The sequence below is a fragment of the Martes martes genome, assembly GCF_963455335.1.
Source record: "Martes martes genome assembly, chromosome: 7".
NCBI classification, from domain to species: Eukaryota; Metazoa; Chordata; class Mammalia; order Carnivora; family Mustelidae; genus Martes; species Martes martes.
The window spans coordinates 42679367-42703376 of NC_137894.1; the positions used below are offsets into that span (position 1 = coordinate 42679367).

The 24010-nt window shown below is 33.6% G+C and overlaps 1 protein-coding gene across 1 annotated transcript in view; it reads right to left on the reverse strand.

Moving 5' to 3' along the window:
* VPS13C (vacuolar protein sorting 13 homolog C) overlaps window positions 1-24010 on the reverse strand; it is a 191705-nt gene that overhangs the window by 145226 nt on the left and 22469 nt on the right. Inside the window, exons 6-12 of the mRNA XM_080807819.1 lie at window positions 13767-13876; window positions 11341-11400; window positions 6736-6795; window positions 5645-5725; window positions 4084-4141; window positions 2451-2578; window positions 248-354 (exon numbers count right to left, since the gene is read on the reverse strand). Of these exons, the coding sequence (XP_080663945.1) occupies window positions 248-354; window positions 2451-2578; window positions 4084-4141; window positions 5645-5725; window positions 6736-6795; window positions 11341-11400; window positions 13767-13876 (604 nt within the window). The remainder of the gene's footprint in view (window positions 1-247; window positions 355-2450; window positions 2579-4083; window positions 4142-5644; window positions 5726-6735; window positions 6796-11340; window positions 11401-13766; window positions 13877-24010) is intronic.

The window sequence follows — 24010 nt, forward strand, 5'->3', positions numbered from 1 at the left end:
AAGGGCACTAAGACCAAAAAGTGATTAAAGTCTTAATGCTAAGTTGAGAATTCCCGAACAGTCTAAAAGCAAGATCACAAGAGAATGTGTATAGGACAAAAGTAACAAAGACATAATATAAAAGATATCCCTCTCACGTCTATCAAGAAAAAAAAAAGTGGCTTCAATACATGGCTTTAAAGGTCTCTTAAATCTGAAAGTTCCTAACTATATGTTTCTCGTTTAAAAAAAAAAGATTCTAACTTACCATTGTCGACCATTGGTATGAAGTGGTAAATAAGGCTTATATTTCCTATAAGGGGCATTTCTAACCATATAATCCACTGACTCCAAAAGGTCAATCATGCTTAAGTACTATTAAAACAAAAATATAGTTATATTTATTACATTGCACACACAGATAAACACCAAATTTTAGTATATTTTCAGTATAGTAAAACTCTAACTTCCCTGAACAATGAATATCATCGTTGCCTGCCTGTTAATATCATATTTCATCAAATTTAAGATGACATTCATTATAAGTTGTAACATAATTTTTAAGTTCTACTACAAAAAGAAAAAAAGTGCTGCCAAATAAACAGCTATACCATCAATAGTAATATATATCCTATTTTCAAATACGTTACAGTGTGCAATAAATGCCTACTGAAACAACAAACATGCTATCTGCAACTAGGGACTAGAACACGGTTGTGCCTAAAACTACATATTCTCCATTAGACCATCATTTCAGCACGGGCTATCTATGAGCTGATTTGCAAAACGCTCCAGAAAATCATTTCATAACTAAAGCAAGATAAAGGTATCTAATTGCCCATCTTACCATCAATAGAACTCTGCATGTGCCTTGTAAACAGCTCAAATGGAGGGAAACACATACACACACACATACACACACACACAGGACTGTAGATAAGATAAAGAAAGGAGCAAATCTAGCTTCTTCCTTTTGGTTTTTCTTAATGCACTTCTACCTAATGGTTACAGTGTGGTTATTCACCACTTAAAATATGGGTAGTCTGAACTTAAATGTATTTTAAGTTTAAAATATACCCCAGGTTTCAAAGACTTAGGAAAAAGAAAAGGATATAAAATAGCTTAACAGTTTTTTACAATGATTACATACTGAAATGATTAATATTTGGGGAATGTTAGCTTACATAAAATGTTATTTTATTAATTAATTTCATCTTTTCTTTTTACTTTGCTAATGTGGCTACTAGAAAATTTAAAATTACAAAAACAACCCGCATTATAGTAATACCCCGTTATCCTCAGGGAATATGTTCTAAGACCCCCAGTGGATGCCTGAAACCATGGATAGTACTGAACCCTACATATGATATATTTTTCCTATACATATATATACTTATGACAAAGTTTAAATTATAAATTAAGCACAGTAAGAGATTAACAACAATAACTCGTAATAAAATAGAACTAACAATATACTGTAATAAAAGTTATGTGAATATGGTGTGCATTTCTCTCTCAAAATATCCTATTGTACTGCACTCATCCTTCTTCTTCTTGTGATAAAACGCCTACTGGTGAGATAAAATGAGGTGAATGATGTAGGCACAGTGACACAGTGTTGGGCCACTACTGACCTTCTGACCATACATCAGAAGGAAGATCATCTGCTTCCAGACCACAGTTGACCCTGTAACCAAAACCAAGGAAAAGGAAACCACAGAGAAGGGGAACCACTGTATATTTTTACTGGACTGCACTGAGCTAGAAGTTCGTTTAGCTAAATCCCTTGTCCTCCTTTTACTTTCAGTTCTCCATCTGTTATCTAAACTCCCGGGGCATATAATCAGAATGAGAAACAAATGGTGAAGGAAAAAAGCTGCCAACACAGTTGGTCTAAAAATTAAGAAGACAATATTTAATATAAAAGTGTTTATTAAAATCTGAGAAAGAAAAAAACACATTAAAATCTTCCATCAATTGCGAATTAAATGGAAATAATGTCATTTGCTATAATATGGTAAGATTCTCCATCAATAAGGAAAAGACCAGATAAAATGAAGGAAATGATTTCTTAAATTTAGTATTTATTTTCTTAAAAATATATATACACCTATACATATACATACATATATGTGTGTTTGTGTGTGTGTGTATATAAATGGAACAGAAATATAAGTATAAATTTTTTTTTAAATTTATTTATTTGTTAGAGAGAGAGAGAGAGAGCGAGCACAGGCAGACAGAGTGGTAGGCAGAGGCAGAGGGAGAAGCAGGCTCCCTGCTGAGCAAGGAGCCCGATGTGGGACTCGATCCCAGGACACTGGGATCATGACCTGAGCCGAAGGCAGCCACTTAACCAACTGAGCCACCCAGGCGTCCCCACTAGAGTACTGGAGAAGGAATAATCACAAAGGACAAAAGCAGTTGAGATCAAAGCTAATCAAAGCTAGAAATGACCACCTGAATCTTACCTGAGGTTTGGTCAATTCAATGGCAATGTTCTGTACTTCTATGTTCCAATCAAGTTTGGGTGTTTTGAGCTCTGTTTCCGCATAAGGATTCATGTAGAGCTTTGCAGAAGCCGATATTGGCTGGAAAACTTACATCACAAGGGAAGACATAGATATGTTTATATGCCCTTACATTTGAACAACTGTAAATAATTATGAGAACACTGTTACTCTGAAGGTATAGAAAAGTAATCAAAAATATCCAAAAAATGTAAAAAATCACTACCAAAAAATATTCAAGCATCTACTTATCTGTGTAATACGAACTGCAAGTTAAAGTGGAATCTTCAAGGATGAAACTGGAGTCCTACACCTCTAAGTAAAAATGTACAAAAGTAATAGACAATCTACTCTTACTTATTCAGTCTGTGTAAAATTAGGCTTCTCTTACTTACTACAAGACATTTAATGACTTTAGTATTCATTAAAAATACTAACACAAGGTAGGAAACAAAATTTGATTAATTTGTCTTATTTACTTATTGGCAGAACTTAGAAACAGAATCACAAATTAAATTTAGGAACAGAATCACAAATTAGATTCATATTACCAAGAAAAAAGTCCTGACCACTTCACAATTTTTCAAAATGACCATTACACATATAATCTTAGAATCATGCTAAAAAAAAAAAAAAAGTTAAGAACTAGCATGAAAAGCTGTATTAGGTAAGGTGACAGACAAGACAAAGTAATACAATAAATTTAACTGTGAATAGCATTAAAATTAGATAAACTGTGATATCTTACAGTATTTACAATTACATAAGATTGTATAAAATTTTAACTTATTTAGAGGTTTTTATAAGTGGAGGATACCACTTATAAATGAAGTTGTAGATTCTTCTGAGCTAGTTCTTTCACAAATGAAAATAAACACCTCTGTTTTCATCTGAAAACATCATCACTAAATAGAATTATGAACATAAAGAGAAAGTGCCAACTCTTACATACAGGCAGTCAGCTATAAAAGAATATGAAGAAAACAACAGTGAACCAGAGTAATATGGAATATGGAAGAAGATGGGCATGAAAGCTGAAGATAAACATAAAGGGTTATACTCAATTAAAAAAAAATAGCCTCTTTGGAATGAAACTAAAATGGAGAAAATAGATGGCACAAATAAGTAGTCTACTTTGTTAGCAATCTATTTAAAAATAAGTAAAGATGAGGATACCGAGAATTAGAAAAGCCACTTAGAAAAATCTCTCGAGTGGTTGGTTTGTCATAACACTCTGTGACATGGCAAGGTTGACCTGAATACCAAAATCTCAGAGATTTAGTTATTAAACAAAGGAAGTAAAACCTAATTCCTAAAACGAAGGTGATAACAAGAAGGAAACATGGAGGTCAAGGGTGTTTAGCTGTTGGGAGTAAACTAGGATCCTACTACCCTCTTCTTTTATTCTCCAGTGGCGTATGTGTCATAATGTATTCCTTAACAATTTGTTATAATCCAAATATACTTTATTATAAAACTAAAATATAAAATTCTTCCTCTTTGTCAAAGTAACTTTACCAGAAAAAGTATATTAAGACAGAGTATTTAATTCCATGCTTCCTATAACATGAAATAAACTTTAACCACTACTTACTATACTGATGATTTGCAGGTATATTGCTACTTCTAAGAATTCCACTTTTCAGCTGATCCTAAACAGAAAATTGAAGATGAGAATGAAAAAAAAAAGCATACATATTCAGCTACACATATGGTTTTTAAAGCTGTATCTTTATTCTCTTCTTTGTAATTAATAGTCCATAAGAAAAATACAAAGAGAATTATTTATGGATATATTTCTTTAGAATAAAATATAGAAGTAGATCATTTTTTAAAAGTCTAAAATATCTAAAAATGTTATAGCATTGTGTTCCCCTCTGACTTAAAAACAAAAACTAGGGCACCTGGGTGGCTCAGTTGGTTAAGTGGCCAACTCTTGATTTTGGCTCTGGTCAGGATCTTGGGGTCAGGTTCTGGGCTCAGCGGGGAGTTGGCTTTCAGGATTCTCTCTCCTTCAATCCCTCCCCCCATGTACTTGCACAGGCTCTCTTAGCCTCTCTCTCAAATAAATAAGTAAATCTTTAAAAATTAAAAAAAAAAAAAAACTAAACATCCATGAATTAGGATTTCAAACACTTTCTAGAAAAAGGCAAATTATTTGTTACACTATCTTTCTGAACAATGAGACAGAAACTTGAATTAACTCAAGTTCAGAAAATTCAACTCTTCCTTTTCCCTCTAAGTATATAAAAATGACGAAGATTAACTTAGTACACTGAAGTTTTGAATTAGCCTTTCACTGTTGAGGAAATCATCATCACAAATGCTTAAAACATTTTCTAAGATCAATTATACTTTAAAAGAAAATTTGCTAAGGATATATTCTTTCTATCTCAGAAGTACCACCTTTCTTTATAATACTCTATAAGTAATCATTCTTATATGAAACACAACGTAATGCCATCAAAATGAGAGTATAAAAGCAGTTTTAGTTTAATAATATAGGTTATTATCTCACTGCGTAGTGAATGATTTCACAAAGATCTTCAAAAACATAAGTGCTTTTTATTTATTTTTTTAAATAGTTCCCTCCAGAAGTTTAGATGCAGTTCTTTTTTTTTTTTTTTAAGATTTATTTATTTACTCATTTGAGAGAGTTACAGAGACAGAGAGAGCACAAGCAGGGGAGAGGCAAAGGGAAAGGGAGAAGCAGACTCCCCGCTGAGCTAAGAGCCCCATGTGGGGCTTGATTCCAGGACCTGGAGATCATGACCTGAACTGAAGGCAGACGCTCAATCATCTGAGCCACCCAGGCACCCCCATAAGTGCTTTTTAAAAAAGAGTGCATTCTGGGGCACCTGCGTGGCTCAGTTAATTAAGCATCTGCCTTTGGCTCATCCCTCTACTGCTGACACTCCTCCCTGTTCATGTTCCTGCTCTCACACTCCCTCTCTTAAATGAATAAATTTTAAAAAGTCTTTTTAAAAAAATTTTTTTTTAGATAGAAAGGAGTGGATTCCAAGAGCTGTTTCACAACTCTCATTTGGTTAAATACAACTTAAACAAAAGATATGCCCTGTGTTCATTAAAGACCTCTTAAGTTAAAAAAAATTTAGGGAGTAGAGTTAGCTCTTCCAGGTATAAATTAAAATTACCAAGATCTGTTCCTTTGATCCCTGGTAAGACATGTTGCAGTTTACATTCCAGTAGGCGCTAAGACTATCAAGTCGTATAAGCTATAAAAGAAAAATAAAAGAAGTCAAGCAACTAACACATGAAAATTATGAATCAGTATTAAAAGATTATTCTCACGTTCACCCTAGAATTATCCAATTGCCATTTTGAACTTTTTTTTTAATTTTTATTTTTTTATAAACATATAATATATTATTAGCCCCAGGGGTACAGGTCTGTGAGTCGCCAGGTTTACATACTTCACAGCACTCACCATAGCACATACACTCCCTCCATTTTGAACTTTTAAAGGAAAAAAAATAAAGCAAAAATGGGGAAAACACAAGCATGTTATTCATGGACTTTATTATTAATCTTAGCATTTGGTAAATTGTGCTTCCAGCAACACTCTTTCTAAGGAAATGAATTCATTAAATTATCCAGCAACACTATTTCTAAGGAGATTAATTCATTAAATTATCAAATATTTACTCTTTAACAGACTTGTTACATATAACATGTAACAACTAACAGAATTTACTCTTTAACAGACTTGTACATGTTTTGCTGAATAAGAAAGACATGATTCCTCCAGTGGATATGAATGACTGTTTAGAAAGAGGGCGAGGGGAGGGGATTCTAGAACAGCAAGGTGGGGAAAGCAACATACTAGACATCCCTCTTGAAAAATTCACAATGTTTATTAGCATATTTAAAGTATTGTGAAGTCCTGTGATTACAGTTTAACTATGTACAGCTTAGTACTTTAGTCAGTAATCTTGACCAGGGAATATTTTTTTCTACAAATCTAATATCTCAATTACCTAATGCTCCATAAAATACAATTTGGGAAATATTAATTTTATCTGATTTTTATTGCTAGGTGAAGAACCTAAACATCAGAAAAGGTAAGTGATTACAGAAGGTCACATAGTAAGTAGCAGAGCCCAAACCAGACTTTACAATTTTAACTCATACTCCAAAAGCACATTGGGCTCCTTTTGGTTTTAAAAAACTACATTAAGTGATTGTACCTAGAAAAATAACAAGAAATCTTAATCCAGTCTAATACCTTGTATATAATTTTTTCTGCTTCATTTAATATGCATGGAGTCCAGTGTTCATTTGCAGTCTAAAAGAAAAAAGTAACTGTGAAACAAAGTATATATATCATAAAATAGTACTCTAATATTTATAAACTATAACAAAATAACTTAGATAAAAGAAATGACACCTAGTTAACCATGAGCTAAACTGTGAGCTGTTTCCTTCCCTGTCTATATGCCAAAATCAAAGGAACAGTGAAAATAGAATTGAGGAGGTTCTAATTTCTTTTTTTTTTATTGTGTTATGTTAGTCCACCATACAGTACATCATTAGTTTTTGATGTAGTGTTCCAAGATTCATTGCCTACGTATAACACCCAGTGCTCCATGCAAAACAGGCTCTCCTTAATACCGACCACCAGGCTCACTCATCCCCCAAACCTCCCCCCTCTAAAACCCTCAGTCTATTTCTCGGAGTCCACAGTTTCTCATAGTTCATCTCCCCCTCCAATTCCCCCCTTCACTTTTCCTTTCCTTCTCCTAAAGTCCTCCATGTTATTCCTTATGTTCCACAAGTGAAACCATATGATAATTGACTTTCTCTGCTTGACTTATTTCACTCAGCATAATCTCCTCCAGTTCTATCCATGTTGATGCAAAAGTTGGGTATTCATCCTTTCTGAAGGCTAAGTAATATTCCATTGTATATATGGACCATAAGATACCTTAGAATAAACCTCACCAAAGAGGTAAAGGATCTATACTCAAGGAACTACACTACAGAACACTTATGAAAGAAACTGAAGAAGATACAAAAGATGGAAAAACATTCCATGCTTATAGATCAGAAAAATAAACATTGTTAAAATGTCTATGCTGCCCAGAGCAATCTATACTTACAATGCCATTCCAATCAAAATACCATCCACATTTTTCAAAGTGCTGGAACAAACAATCCTCAAATTTGTATGGAACCAGAGAAGACCTCAAATTGCCAAGGAAATGTTGAAAAAGAAAAACAAAGCTGGGGGAGCATCACGTTGCCTGATTTCAAGCTTTATCACAAAGCTGTGATCACCAAGACAGCATGGTACTGGCACAAAAACAGACATACAGACCAATGGAACAGAGTAGAGAGCCCAGATACGGACCCTCAACTCTATGGTCAAATAATCTTCAACAAAGCAGGAAAAAATATCCAGTGGAAAAAAGACAGTCTCTTCAATAAATGGTGCTGGGAAAATTGGACAGCTATGTACAGAAGAATGAAATTTGACCATTCTCTTACACCATACACAAAGATAAACTCAAAATGGATGAAAAACCTCATTGTGAGATAGGAATCCATCAAAATCCTAGAGGAGAACATAGACAGTAATCTCTTCAACATCGGCAACTTCTTTCAAGACATGTCTCCAAAGGAAAGGGGAAAAAAAGCGAAAATGAACTTTTAGGTCTTCATCAAGATAAAAAGCTTCTGCACAGCAAAGGAAATAGTCAACAAAAAGAGGCAACCCATGGAATGGGAGAAGATATTCATTCGCAAAAGACAGTACAGACAAAGGGCTGATATCCAAGCTCTATAAGGAATTTCTCAAAGTCAACACCAAAAAACAGATAAGTCAAAAAAAAAAATGGGCAGAAGACATGAACAGACACTTCACCAGAAGACATACAAATGGCTAACAGACACATGAAAAAATGTTCATCATCATTAGCCATCAGGGAAATTCAAATCAAAACCACACTGAAATACCACGCTACACCAGTTAGAAAGGCAAAAATTAATAAGGCAAGAAACAACAGAGAGGATGTGGAGAAAGGGGAACCCTCTTACACTGTTGGTGGGAATGCAAGTTGGTGAAGCCACTTTAGAAAACAGTGTGGAGATTCCTCAAAAAATTAAAAATAGAGCTACCCTACAGCCTGGCAAATGCCTTACTGGGTATTTACCCCAAAGATACAGATGTAGTGAAAAGAAGGGCCATATGTACCCTAGTGTTCATAGCAGCAATGTCCACAATAGCCAAACTGTGGAAGGAGCCAAAATGCCCTTCAACAGAAGAATGGATAAAGAGGAGGTTCAAATTTAAATGAGTTCATTCATTCAGAAAATAACTGCTGAGCTACTCTGTATCTGTGTGGAAGGAATTGGGTATGAATAAAAAGAGAGAGGGAGGGCAAGCCTATAAAATGGTGAAGCTCCACATTCTTTTAAATATCAAATAAATTATTATTGCAAAGAAAGCCACAAGAATATGGAAATAACAGCATGACCATGTTTCTAGAAAGTCAGCATGATCAACAATGTCAAATGAGATAAACTAAAATTAGTTTTTTGAGCAGCCAGGGTATTACTAATGAACTTGTAAAGAAAAATTTCAGAGGAGTAGCAGAGTCAATGGGTAAGGAACCAGCAGGGGTGGGGAAACAAAGATAGTAAAAGTAGAGAATTCTCTCAAAAAGTTGAGTTGGAAAGAAGAGAAAGAGAAGGTAGCAGTTAGATGGGGCCTAGGTGGAGTGGGAGAAGATTCATGAAGGCCTTTTTAGTTTGGTTGTAAAAGGCAGGCCTGAATGTGTTTAAATTTAGCTTACAGGAAGGAGTGGTAGGAGGGAAGGGAGTTGAAGATTTAGAAAAGAGAAGGAAATTGATGGAAAGAAAGAAGGGAGGAAAAGAGGCAGAGAGAAAGGGAGGAAAAAAGACTCCCAGGACATGGGGAGGATGGGATCCAGATCAGAGGTGGGAAGATTACCCTACATATGAGTTAGACTGTAATCGGAAAGATGGAAAAAGGAATGATAATGATATGGATACGGAAAGAGTTAAGTTTGGGGTTACTGTTGTTATTATAGTCAATGTAGTAGTTGAAGCAAGAAATAACTGAGTCACACATGTACCAAATACTTTACACAAACTATCTCATTTAATCATCGCAAAAATTCCAAAATAAAGGTACTATTTTATCAGTGAATGAATGAAGGTTAGACAGAAGATCACCATGGTAACCAGTACAATAATATGTGACAGGTACTATAATAAAATATAATGGGGAGCATAAAAGAAAAAATGATAAATTCTAAGAGGAAAGTAAAAAAGGAATAAGAAAGACAAGGTAATATCTAACATAAGAATTAAAACCTGAACAGAATCACCAGAGAGACAAAGGGAAGAAAGTAATACAGGCAAAGAAAACAGTATGAAGAGTCTGAGAAAAGATACAGAAAATCAAACAACAATACACACTAAGGAAATTACATATCATTCTTACACACTAGGATGCCTCTCTCAGTCAATGAGAGGTACATAACTATTTTTTAATTTTTAATTTTGTTGGCAAGAAGCTTAACATAAAATATTGCGCTCATTTATGACTAATACTGTTAGTCTGGTTTTTCTGGAGCAATTATCTCTAGTCCCTATTATTGTATATTTCTTTTTTTTTAATCAAAAACCACTTAAAAATCATTTTGGAAAAAAGCAGAGGATAAACAGCATAGTAAACACTAGCTTTGGGGCACCTGGGTGGCTCAATGGGTTAAGCCTCTGCCTTCCACTCAGGTCATGGTCTCAGGGTCCTGGGATCGAGCCCCGCATCTGGCTCTCTGCTTAGCAGGGAGCCTGCTTCCCCCTCTCTCTCTGCCTGAGGCTCTGCCTACTTGTGATCTATCTCTCTCTGTGTCAAATAAATAAACAAATAAATCTTAAAAAAATAAATAAACCCTAGCTTCCTTGACTCCCTTAACTTTGTTTCTCCAGGGTTTGTTTGTTTGTTTTTTCCAGTGTTTCTGCTTTGGTCTTCAATTTGATGGACATCTCTACTTATCTGTTTGGAAATATCATTCTGAAGGCCTTTATGTAATCATGTCCTTTTTCTGTTTCTCTAGTATTCCACTTCTCTATCATTTCTCTTCCTCTTCTTTCCCTACACTAAGGCGCTCTCCATATAACTATCATTAAGACAAACATGTACCCAGCAAGATTTACTGTTCACTGTCCTTAACTTTAAGACATTTTTTCCTACCACTTAGTTATCCACAGAAAATAGAGGGGAAAATGTCCAACCTGAATGAATGTACATACTATCTACCCTTAATGATCTTTAGGAGAAAAACCAAACTGTATAATAAAATGAAATATAAATTTTTAAATTTTAAAATGTAAAATAAAATATATAACCAAAATAAATGACCTTATATACATCTCAATATAATACTCAAACACACACTCACACTCACACACACACACACACACACATACGCACACACACAGGTACAAATACACATTTACAAGCTATTTGGAAATTCTACCTGCCTATACCAAGAATGAGAACATGATCTATAAAAATTTACCTTTCCCTATTTTCCCACTTGTTTAAGATATAGCTTTTAATTCTTTAAAAATGTTTGATATTGGTATTTTGATATTTCTTTAAGTTCAAAGACAAATCAAAATAATTAGAGAATATAATAACAGCATCACTATAAATTCTGAACTTCTAGAAAAACTGTGAAAAAATTATATATAAAAATAAAATAGCTATTTGTATCCATAGTTGATTTGAGGCAATTCACCCTGTGACTCGGGAATATTTAACAAGTTTCACAAAAATCGTTAATAAGGCCAACATTACCAACAGACTAAGTTCTCCCAGTGTGATACCAAATGACAGAGGCTGCTGTGGATCAGTGACCTAGCAAAAAAGAAAAGGTGTCATTAAAATCCACTGATGGGGAGAGTGAATCCATGATCCACTCTGTACAATGGGCAACATAGGGCAATTAGTTTACAAGTAAGTCACACAACCCAAATGGATTTGTGGGGGGAAAAAGAAGAGGAGAAAAGAGAAAAACAAGGCTAAGATTATCCATATTTTGCAGGCAGGACATTGACATGGCACTTTCCCAGTGGAACTCTTATTATGAAGTAAACTCTTTGCTCACTAACTAGGTTCTTGTCTAAATAGTGAAAAAGAAACAGTTTTCTTTATGTCTATCATTAAAGATGTTCTTCAAAGACAAATAAAACAAGATGTCACAGAGAATAACACGGCAACTAAATTACTTTTCAAACATTTACGATTTTCACACTTAGAAATGTGAACTGTCTCTTTAAGTCTTTAGTACCCTTAACTTTTCAAAATGCTTTGTTAGGAAATGCCCAAGATTCTTAACATTTAATTTCCTCAGTCTCTTAACCTATGAAACTTTTGTTCTACTCCTAATCTCCAATTCATAAGTTATACTGACACACCATGGTTATACTGTACCACACTGTGTATAATGTCATTGTTTTACACATCGTAAGGGTGTTCAAGTCTTATAGAGTTTTGGGGGGCCATTACAGAAACCAGGGAAACTCAAGAGAAAGGGAAAAAAACATAATGTTCTAAAGCATCCAGGGTATAGTCACATAGACTCCAGAGCACAGATCCTTCGCAAGGTAGCAAAAATGCATGCTCTGGAACAACTGAGAAGCACAAAGGACATTGTGAGCTCAGTTTTTAATATCCTCCTTTATTCCCAAACTCATCTTTTTATACCTACAGACAACTAGATCAAAATAATGTGCACCAGTTTCAGAAGGATATTTATGAACACACAACCTCACTTGCTAAGGCACTACCCACAAACTACTACTATCATCCAGTGAGTGTCTTTATGATGAATTATTAGTTTCCCCACTTCCTAAACTCTAGTTTTCATTACTCTACATACAATAATTAAGGTGACCACATTGAAAAAAGAGTGATACAAGAAAGATCCCTCTGCACTTTTTAATTCTTTTTTTAGATTATTTTAATATACTTTGTCAATGATACCAACTTAAACATAATTGATGTACTTGGCCATTCCTATGCCTCTCTGTATTTTTTTTATTAAAGAGAGAGACATGACGTACCTTTCTAATTGTACTTGCTCAGTAAAAAAACTTAGTTTGAGTTCAAACTGAGGTTCTCATTCATCAATAAGCCATAAGTTTTAAGAATAATTCTTTTATTTCCATGATGTGTTGAGCTGATTTATTTTGCTAAGTTTGTTTAAACAAGGGCATTGATGAGTTGGGTTTTTTGACATTTATTTGTTGACAAAATTCAGTTTAATGACCACATAAAATCAAAGTAAATATAAGATAAAGTAAAGATATAAGGTAAAGATATATAAAAGATATATATATATATAAAAAGATATATATATATAAAAAAGATATATATATATCTTTATATATATAAAGATATAAGGTAAAGTCAATATAAGATAGAGATAGTTTATCTTGCAAAACTACAAATGTGTCTTATTGAAATTTAAGTTCTATAATGAATTTATCAGGAAAAGAAAATAAATTCTATATATGTCAGCACAGCTTTAATTAAATCCAAATTTTAGAAGAGATGAAATAATATTTCCATATTCTTAGGTAAATAAAAAAATTCAAGCTTATTTTACATACTTTTCAAACTTGAAAATGAAGCAACATATATTTAGATTAACTAAAATTAATCAGCAATTTTTTAATCAACTGACATTAAACTTTGGTTATAAGTAAAGTGTGGTTTCTAAATACAGTTTTGCACATGTATGTAAGTTGTGCAGGTTCAATTCAATTTGAAGGAATGTAAAGAGAATGGGACCAGCAGTCTACTGACTGGGGGTTTAGCCTCCTCTCTACCAACTACCATTATGATTGATGGTTTCCATCACCACTTGGAACTAATTTTTTTGTCAATATAGTTCCTTAAAGTTGTAACAGCGTATGTCTTACAGCATTAAAATTCAAAATAAAAAATAGAGGACAACTGGAAAATCTGTCATATTACCTTTAGAAAGGAGCATATGGTGGTTTTATATTTATACATACAAATGCCTAGCAAAAAAGGTGTAACACAGGAAAGAAGATACGGCAGTGTATTCATCAGAAAAAACAAACAAACAAACAAACAAACAAAAAGAACAACCTTGGATTTAAAATCCAGTACAGGCAACCCATATCTAGATAAATCAATAACTATCATAAAATACACATTTAATTACTAACTTTAAATAAATTGAAATTACTTACATCATCTTCATATTTAATGTGAATGTCTGTGATTTTTACTTGTACATTTTTAATTACTTGGGTTGCCAACTTTTCCAAAAATGTATCCTTTTTGGCTTCTTTTGGTTTATCTATAAAAAATGGAAAAATACAAGGTCAAAAGTTGAAATTCTCGCATACTTCATAATCAAATGACCAAAGGATAGCTAAGGCACTACTCAATAGAAAGGACAGCCTATTCTGGTGTCCTTGTTTTATTTTAGATTTTAATATGCAATTTCCAACTTAAAAGTTATTTTTGAAGTTACATTGTATCTAACATTCATTTTACCTTCGAAGACAGAAATCAAGTGGCGATGTGTATAAATAACACATGGCATAAAAACTACTTTTACCTACCTTTCGAGCGATCAAGACCTTTAAAACGTTTCTTAAAATGTTTTTTGTGCTTTTTACGTTTACGTCCTTCTCAGTGGAAGCATTTTAGTGAGAAAAGGATAAAATTCAAGTTAGCAGACTAGAGGACAGAAAAGAAAACAAGAGAATTCTTCCTGACAGCAAATTTTGGTACAATTCACTTTACTTTATTCTAAACGGACCTGCTATTTCAATACAAACAGAAATTCACAAACCTTCTTTAGACTAACCTCCTTTAATTCAGCAAATAACTTGGCAAATACAGTTATACAAAAATTAGGCAAAATATCCATATATAAAGCCCTTTTTAATATTTATGACTTTTCACAATACAAAGTTTAATTTTAATTTCAATGTTATCAAAATATTGGAAATGTAATAATGACAGAATAAAACTTTCAGGGGAGGTTTTCTTAAGTATATGGTAGCGACACAGGAACACAAATGAAATGAATGGGTAGGTTGCTGACAGATGATTCCTCTGGATGATACACCTCACAAGCAAAATCCTTTAATGAGTTAAGGATACAAAGAACACCAAAGAGGCAAAAAATGTACACTGAACTGTATTTTAAAATTGACTTAATAATTAATTTCTTTAAAACCTCATCCTCTTTTACTTGGCACTGCCTCACATTCATGGCATTAACCAGTACCCACTTATTCAAGCTACAAACCTTTACATTTCACTTCCTACTAGACATCATCTCTAGTCTGCACTCAAGGTGGTCTCTGTATGGTCTGCCCTGTCTCCAGTCTCCATTCTACCTCCTACTAAACATTCTTCTATGGCGCCCCCAGACTGATACCGTCTAAAATACCATTCACTGGGGCACCTGGGTGGCTCAGTGGGTTAAAGTCTCTGCTTTCAGCTCAGGTCATGATCCCAGGGTCCTGGGATGGAGCCCCGCATCAGACTCTCTGCTCATCAGGGAGCCTGCTTCCTCCTCTCTCTCTGCCTGTCTCTCAGCCTACTTGTGAGCTCTGTCAAATAAATAAAATCTTTAAAAATAAAAAATAAAATAAAATAGCACTCACAGCCTGTTAATCCCCTGCTCAAAACTCTTTTAAAGGCTCTCTGCAGCCTGGCAGATAAAATGAAAAAGTGTTTGCATGACACAAAGGTCCTTTCATGACCTAACCCCTACCTCCCTGTGTCATTCTGTATCTTCTACTCATCCTTGCACCGGACACTTCAGAAACACTATCCGTAATTTCCAAAACAAGCCTAACTTTCTAATGGCTAATGCACCTCTCTATATACATAGATCATTCTCTGAACTTCAGCTGCTTTCCTTGAAGTTCTTCACCAGGCAAACTCCTAGGAGGCCCCCCCAAATCTCAGGTCCACTAGGGCCTGTCTGAAGCTTTCTTCAACTATTTCAAGCAGGGGCCATCTACCTCTGCACTTTATATAGACTTCCATTAAGCAGTGATTATACCAAAACAGAAATGTATGTACAACTGTCTTGTCACCAGGCAGGAGGCTTCATTAGGACAAGAATGATCCAGTACATGGGCACAAAGTACATGACATGCATCTGTTCAAATGAATCAAAGAATCCACATCTGAACATTATAATAAAATATATAAGTTCAGTTCATGTTATATACATAGTTTTTGATAGAATATAAATGAAATTTGGCTTGAAATTCTAAATTGTTCTCCCTTGATATTTTAAAGCAAATTGTCCTGCCACTATAAAACTAAGAACCAAATCCCTGATTTCAAGAATAAAACCCTGAGTTTCAAGTAGAAAATATTTAATAAATACATAAAGAATCTGGATTTTGCTACTACCAGTATCTCTTGCCATAATGATGGTCCCTAAGTCTTTTTCATGCATAAATTAAACATTTAGAGAAAGACTTAAGTTTTCAAAGAAATATCACTTGAAAAGAAACAAGAAAGCCAGAGTAGCCCTAAAAACCATCCCACTTGGCTAGAACAGCTTTCAGAAACAGGTCCAGCTGCCTGGGTTTAGATTCTACCATAACTCACTCTTCTTACCTGACCTTATATTATGTTCCTGGCTTCACAACTGTTTCAGCCCCTAGTTCCATCTTTGATATCACTGTTATATGTACCATGTTTAAAACTCTCCAAGTAGTTTCAAAATCTACTCTGACTGACACAAGGTTCTTTAGAGAAAGTTTTATTTAATCTGATGAATACTAAATTTATGATTTTTGTATCACTCTCTAAATTAGTCCTCAAATATTTTGGTCTCATGACACACTTAACTTGAGAACCCTAAAAAGTTTTTTATTAGTGTGGGTTACAATTATTGATATTTACCATACTGGAAATCAAGATGGAGAAATTTTAAAAAATATTTATTAATTCATAATTTTAAGACATTATATAAAAATAAAATTAAAAAGTGATAGCACTAATAACACATATTTATGAATATAACCACATTTCCAAGCAAAAAGTTGTGGTAGAAAGATTAGCATTGTTTAACATTCTTACAAATCTCTTTAATGTCTGGCTTGGCAGAAGACAGCTAGATTCACCTATCTCCTTCTGCCTTTGGGCTGTTGAAATGTTGTTTACATTCAAGCACATGAAAAAAATCTGACCTAATCACAGATATGTAATAAAACAGGAGGAACATCCTCATGATCTTTTCATGTAATTATGGATACTACGCCCAAACTCAACACATGGTAATTTCTTAAAGGTTAGTTGCATTTTGGAATCTGAAACTCTATCAATAATTTTTTCACATGAATTAAAATCAACTCATCTGCCCTTACACTTTAAATGGACCTTTGACACATATCTGATTTTTATTATACATTGATAATATGAAAATATTGCTTCATTGAATTATGCAGATCACCTCAATGTTGACTGATCTCATTATTTAATATAAAAAATCACATTTGTTAGTAACACCACCAATATCATCAGAAAAGTCTTTAAGTACTGGGAAGCTGCCAAGCTCCGGGTGGCAAATAAAGTTTTCCAAAATTCCAATTTTTGCTCAAAGCTAAAAAAATCTTATCATTGGCAACAAACAACATCAGCTGTTTTTTCTTGAAGTTGTTTTGTTGAAGTATCTACTAAACACCCAAATCTGAATAATAGTCTGTCAATCACTCTTCCATGTAAAGTGGTTTTCCAGGAAAAAAGCAACTTGTTCAGCTGACAATTCAAACAATGCACAGGTATTTTTCCTTGAGACAATTATCCTTATTAAGTGCTTAATACTTATTTCCTTCGTCACATAAAATATTAAAGACATATACTTAAGAGCTTAAGTTTATTAAAATTAAATTTTTCCTAGTCCACCAAGAACATTTTTTTTAAGATTTTATTTATTTATTTGACAGACAGATCACAAGCAGGCAGAGAGGCAGGCAGAGAGAGAGAGAGGGGGAAGCAGGCTCCCCGCTGAGCAAAGAGCTCGACGCGGGGCTCGATCCCAGGACCCTGGGATCATGACCTGAGCCAAAGCCAGAGGCCTAACGCACTGAGCCACCCAGGTGCCCCAACCAAGAATATTCTTAAGTAAAACTGGTGCTCTTTTTCTTTTGTTTCATCTTATTTTTTACTGTGAGTACACAGTAGTGAACAATGCAATGGCTGGCTGCTAGGGAAGTTTGGTGCCACTGTCCTGATTCATGCTAAGGCAGCCACAATTTTAGCTAACATTGCTTCTGCACCATCAGCACCAGTGGTGGCACAGTGAAAAATCACATATTATTTTAGTATTATGAAAATAGTTTTGACTTTTTGAGAAACATGCTCTGGAATAATTTTTTTAAATGACATAAAATAAGGAACATACGCTTAGAAAGTAAAAAGATGAAATGATCATGAGTCTACACTAAGTCCTAGCCAAATGAATCAAAATATCATCAACAAAATTAACTATTCTCATTTCAGAATCGCCAGTATTCTAGGCCTAGTTTTTTATCCAGGTTAATGCAGTGTTTTTAAAAAAGAAACTGTGAATCAATTGGGTTTTCCTTTATAGTGACCACTGTCTGTTTTGGGGATTTGGGGGGGATGCGGGAGGAGTTGTTTGTTTTTATCATCAATGTTACCCAGTGATTCTTGTTATGACTTGAATGGGCCACTGGAATTCATTTGTACCTTGGAGAATCAGAAAATACTGCCCTGGCACACTGCAGGAAGTCGGTCTAATTATAACAAAATTGAACAGTGAGCCATGACTATTTCCAGACTATCTTTTATATTAAATAAAGTAATTGTGAGACAAATTAACATGGTAAGTTACACTTGCTAAAGGGGTAGATTTTATTAAAAGAGAAATGTCTTTCAGGGTAGTTTCACTCAATGCTATGAAATTTTCCATGCAAATTCTTCTCCCATTGGTCAAAAGGACCAAAATATTAAAGAAGCTTCCAGCTGAAGAAGTAATTCCAACATAATGTTATTGTTTACATTTCTAGCACAGACCCCACTTGCCACTTAATCAAAACAAATTTTAAGTATGACTAAGTTAATATAAAGTTCTATAAAGTTATAGAAAATATATCAAATTATTTTATATATCAGAATTATTTTTAATGTACTTGTATGTATTAAATTCCCTACCATATAAAAAATCCTATTATAAGTCTTAAAGCAGTCAGCCCTCAAATCTGCCTTTTGAGAAGCCTCAAATTTCACTATGCTACTGTATAAGACAATAGTCAACATGTGCCTCTGGAGTTCCTATAGAGATAAGCAAATCAGGAAGGATTGAAGAACCCCAGAGGAGCACTTCTTATCAAGGCTCTAAATAAAGTCTCACTCACTAAAAATTGTTCCATTTTATTGCTTTTTACAAGTGTGAAAACCACTGCTACAGAGAGGAATTAAATATAATTGAGAAACTACCACACTCTAGAACCTAAAGTCAGAAAGGCAGCCTGGATTTGAAAGTTATCTATAGATCAAACTGTAAGCTCCACAAGGGCAGTAGATCATACTTGCTTCACCCCATGAACATTCAGCTTCCAGCACAGGGCTTTCTACAAGACGACACTAAATATTTAGTGAATGAACAAACAGCTACAGAACACTGGGAAACAGAAATGATGGTAAAGGAGAAAAACATGAATTACATTTCCATATTTTCTTTTAAAAAATGGTATATTATCAAATGGGCTCCATTAAAAGCTCAAGAATGGATAAGAATATAATTTTTTATATAGCTAGATATAATGAACCATGCATACCCACCAGGCTTGATGTCCTTGTAAACAAAGCTTTCCAAGCCATATATGAACTCCCCTGAATGTGCGCCTGCATCCGCATGGCAGCAATAACCAGAATGCAAAGCATTTAAGAGACACCTTAATTTCACATGTAAAACATGTCTAAACTTAATTCAAAGAATTAGAAATGTAACAGACAGGAAAAATGTGGTGACAACAAAACCATCTATTTCTAAGGAAATATTCACAGTGAAACCATTTCCATTAGTTCAACATACAAACTTTATTATCATATTACAACAAAATTTCCTAATAATTGAAATTATAACAATTAACAATTTCAAATTAAGCAAGGCAGACAAATATCAATTATGGCCAATGTCTCAATGAATTAGTTGAAATTTTCAAACAGTGCTAAAGTCTGCTATTTTGGTTCCCTTTTCGCTCATTGTTTTGCCCATTTGCAGAACGAAATATTGCTGTGATACACAATACAGTTACACTAACTTCAGAGTTAGTTTTAGTCTGATTTGTTCCCTTTAGATACACTGTTTGAATCCTTTCTATCCATTCTTATTAGTGATGGCTACATAGCACTGTCCTCCTTTTCCCTCCTCACATATAGTCCAAACACGAAGGTAAGTTTAACCTTCCTAAAACACAGCTTTGATGACATCATCCCCTAGGTTTTTAAAGAAAGAAAAAGAAAAACTTACTACTGACTCTCTCACTGGTTACAGATGGAAAGTCCACCATGATACAACTAAAAATATAGGATCTACATAGAGCCAGAGTAGGTTCGAATTATAGCCCTAACATTTTCTAGCTGTGTGACTTAGGACAAATTATGTAACTTGCAACCTTCTCAACTGTAAAATGGGAACAGTAATAGCCTTATAGAATTATGACTGTTAAATGAGTTAATACATCTAAAGCATTTTGAAGAGTGGCAATTAGTAAATGCTCAATAAGTGTTAGCTGCTATCATTGTTATAACCATCACCATTGTCACCATCATGGCATTCAAATCTCTTAAAATTGACCTAAAGTGAGCTTTCGAACTTACAACTAATTACATTCCATCTAACTCCCGAATTCTGAGCTGTTCGCCATACGTGTTCTATTCTCCCCTCTCTTTACTGTCTCCTCTACCTAGAAAACCCTTTCTCCTTTTCTGCAAACTCACCTTTTAAATACAGCTGAAATATTTATCTTCACAGTGTCTGCCCTGATCTCTTTGGCTTAATGTAATATGTTCATTCTGAACTCCCTTACCACTCTTATCTGTACCTCTTTGATGAGACTCAACATATTTTCCTGTTTATGACTGATTATGCACATTTCTTATTTTTGCAAGTAAAATGTAAGGTTTTTGACAGCAGGATTCATAGATTTTCTGACTGTTCTGTTTCCAACAATGTGTTGAGCAGATTGGCATCAAAGTTCTCAAAAGTACCTGGTAACTAAACAATATTGCCTTCAAAATTCTAATTTTAAACCTAGCATTCTATCCCCAGCCAACTAAAACAAGTGCTTAAGTAAAAAAAAAAAAAAAAGACTTTCAAACTTGAAAGGATTTTAACAATTATATCCAACGTATCCTTTCTTAAAAGCTACTAGATACACTTAAGCAAAGTAAAGTAACAAACTAATGAACAAAACTCAAAGGACCCAGAAAACAGTGAATTAAACACAGAAAACAGATGAAGACCAATTCTAGGACGACAACTGTGCGTGCAGCAGGACTGAAAAAACAACCATTTCAAAGCGAGATCTCTAAGAGAAAACTGGGTCCAAGAAGGAGACCAATAGGTGGATGGGGCAATTGGACAGTAACACTGATAGTCATGTAACAGATTTCACGTAGCAAGTGAAAAGAATTAAAGGTAAATTTACACAGAAAACAAAGCAAATGAAAAAGTATTTACAAATTCAAGAAAAACAAAAGGTTGCATAAGAAAGGAAATATAATCATAGTACATTTGACCTACACAGTGAATTACAGTCATAGTAATATAAATTTTGACTAGTAAATAGCCAAAAATTATGATATGACCATATTATGAGGAGAGGGAGGGGAATTTAAATTGAAAGGAGATGGTAAGAGAAGTAAACTTCTTGACTACCATAAGAGAAAAGCTGAGATAATACCTTACATTAATAGATTAGATAATGAGAGAACATTAGTATATCTAAAATCATGGTTCCCTTTAAGGAATGCGTCTAAAGGGTAAAGAAGAGTGGAATAGAGACTGACATTTTTCATCAGAAGTCTTTTTGGCAAAACTATTTGATTTTAAAGTGTGTATATATATCACTTAGATAAAATTAACAATTGTAAATACAGAATATACAGGATTTGGGAACCTTTGGCCTCACTAGGAATTTCATCTTTCCCTTTACTTTATAATAGCCTTTCCAGGAAAATAAACTCACTACAGTAAGATAAAAGGAGAAAAACATCAAGAAGTTTATTTTTACAGTTGGGCCAAATGTTTAGAAATGAACTCATTTATATTTCAGTTTTATTTTTTCCCACGATTGTGGGCAGCACTGTATTTTACCAAATGAAACATATCAAGTAAAAATGCTTTTTAAAGCAGATTAGCATGAGGACTTTGTTTCCAATTTTATTATCTGCTGCTTGGGGTTGAATCATTTTCCCTACCTCTTTGAGTCTCTATACATGTGCGATGGTACCTTTGTGCTTTTAAAACCAAGAAATAAGTAGAAAAATAATAAGCCTCAAAATAAAGTATGGTATTAAGTAATAATTATTAATAATTGTGAAATGCAAAGCATCTAAAGACCAGGGTGTCTTTTATTATTCGCATGAATAATAATACATGAAAATGTGACCGATATTTATAGAAACTAGAAAAATAATTATACTCAGTCAAGATAATTAAATGTATTGCAATTTAAAAACCCAATATCAACATATATCCCAGTTATCCCATATTCCCCAATTCATCTCTTTAATTTTTTTAAGATACTGTTTTTAAGTAATCTCTACCCCCAACTTGGGGCTTGAATCCATAACCCCAAGATCAAGAGTCACATGTCTACCAACTGAGCCAGCCAGGCACCCAGAATTCTCTCTAATACTCAAAACATTTTCCTGTAAAAATCTAAGAGAGTAATGTTAAAACTGAGTATACTTTCTGAATTTAAGTTCTATCCCACCAAAACCTAAATTTTATCATCCAAGAAGCTATTATTATATACTTTGTAAGCCTAATAGACCTATTTACACATGGTGCCACAGATGTTCAGACCCTATATATCAAGTCATCCTTAATAGCTTCTCTGCCACGGCTAAACATATGAATTTCCTAAGCATTAAAGACTGAGGAGTCAAAATTTCATAGGTACTCAATACAGAACATACAGCACATTATCATTTGCCAATTAAGCTGTCCACTACTAGAACGGGAGAGACTATACATGCTTTTTCTTGCAGTTCACTGCAAACACAAAAATATTTTTTAAACAATCACAGTTATTTCCATCCAAAAATAAAAAAGAAAGAGGAATTGGAGGTTTGTTTCTGAAAAAGGAAAATATAACTTAATTTTGTATATACATAATTATATGTGTATAATAATGCTATATTATATATATAATGATACATTTTATTATATATACCAATTTATCTAAATATATGTCAATATGCCTACTAATGAACATGTATCATTAAATATAGTGTGTTCAAAAATAAACTTAATCTGACCTACATCAAGAAAGAAGTGAAATTCTAGTGCTCTCCAAATCTTTCTCTTCATTTTACGTTACTATTTCCAGATATACTAATTAACCAAGAGTGAATAAGAGTAAATAATCACACTGAATTGTCATAAAGACAAAACAATTTTCATCTTGCTTTATTTAGCACATAAAATAGAAAAAAGAATACTGTTTTCATAAAAATACAAATTCTTAAACTTCAGAAGACAAATTATGCTCAAGTATTAAAAAGAGAAAAGAAAAACATTTTTAAGTTTTTTGAAATTTCTTCCATTAAGACAGCCTCCTCTGTATTTTAAGTATTTTAGTAATTTTTTATAAAAGAATCAATAATTCTGTATAAGAAAAAGCACTTGAGGCAAAAAGAATCAGAATAATTGATAAAGAATTTCAATGAGCAAACTATTTTTAAGAGAGATTTCTTATTGATTCAATTAAATGTCAGCAGCTTAAGCCGGGTAACAAAATCTTAGTACATCTGAGTATTATTTCTTAGTATATCTGATTACGATGCTGAATACAATCAGGAACTGGGGTGTGATCCGACTTGAAAGAGAAATACTGGAGGTTTGGAAAAGTCTTTCAACTTATCACTCTATAGATTGCTTTTTCATCTTATTCTTATTCTTGCTCCATAAACCAAATCCAAATAGTCATCAGATTTATTTTTAGATAAAAATAAAAAAACTAAACCTTAAGGTAAGATGTTAAAATGTTGAAAACTGAAGAACCAAGTTTTTTTAAATATCTTATACAATATAAAGAGATACAGCTAGAAATAGAATTACAGCACCATTTCCTCTAAACATTTATTTCACTATATTGATATGCTGAACTATCTTCCATGGATATACCTAAAAATGTAGAGGAGGAACCTATTAACATTTGGCAGAAATAAACACATCTGCAAGATCTCACAGAAA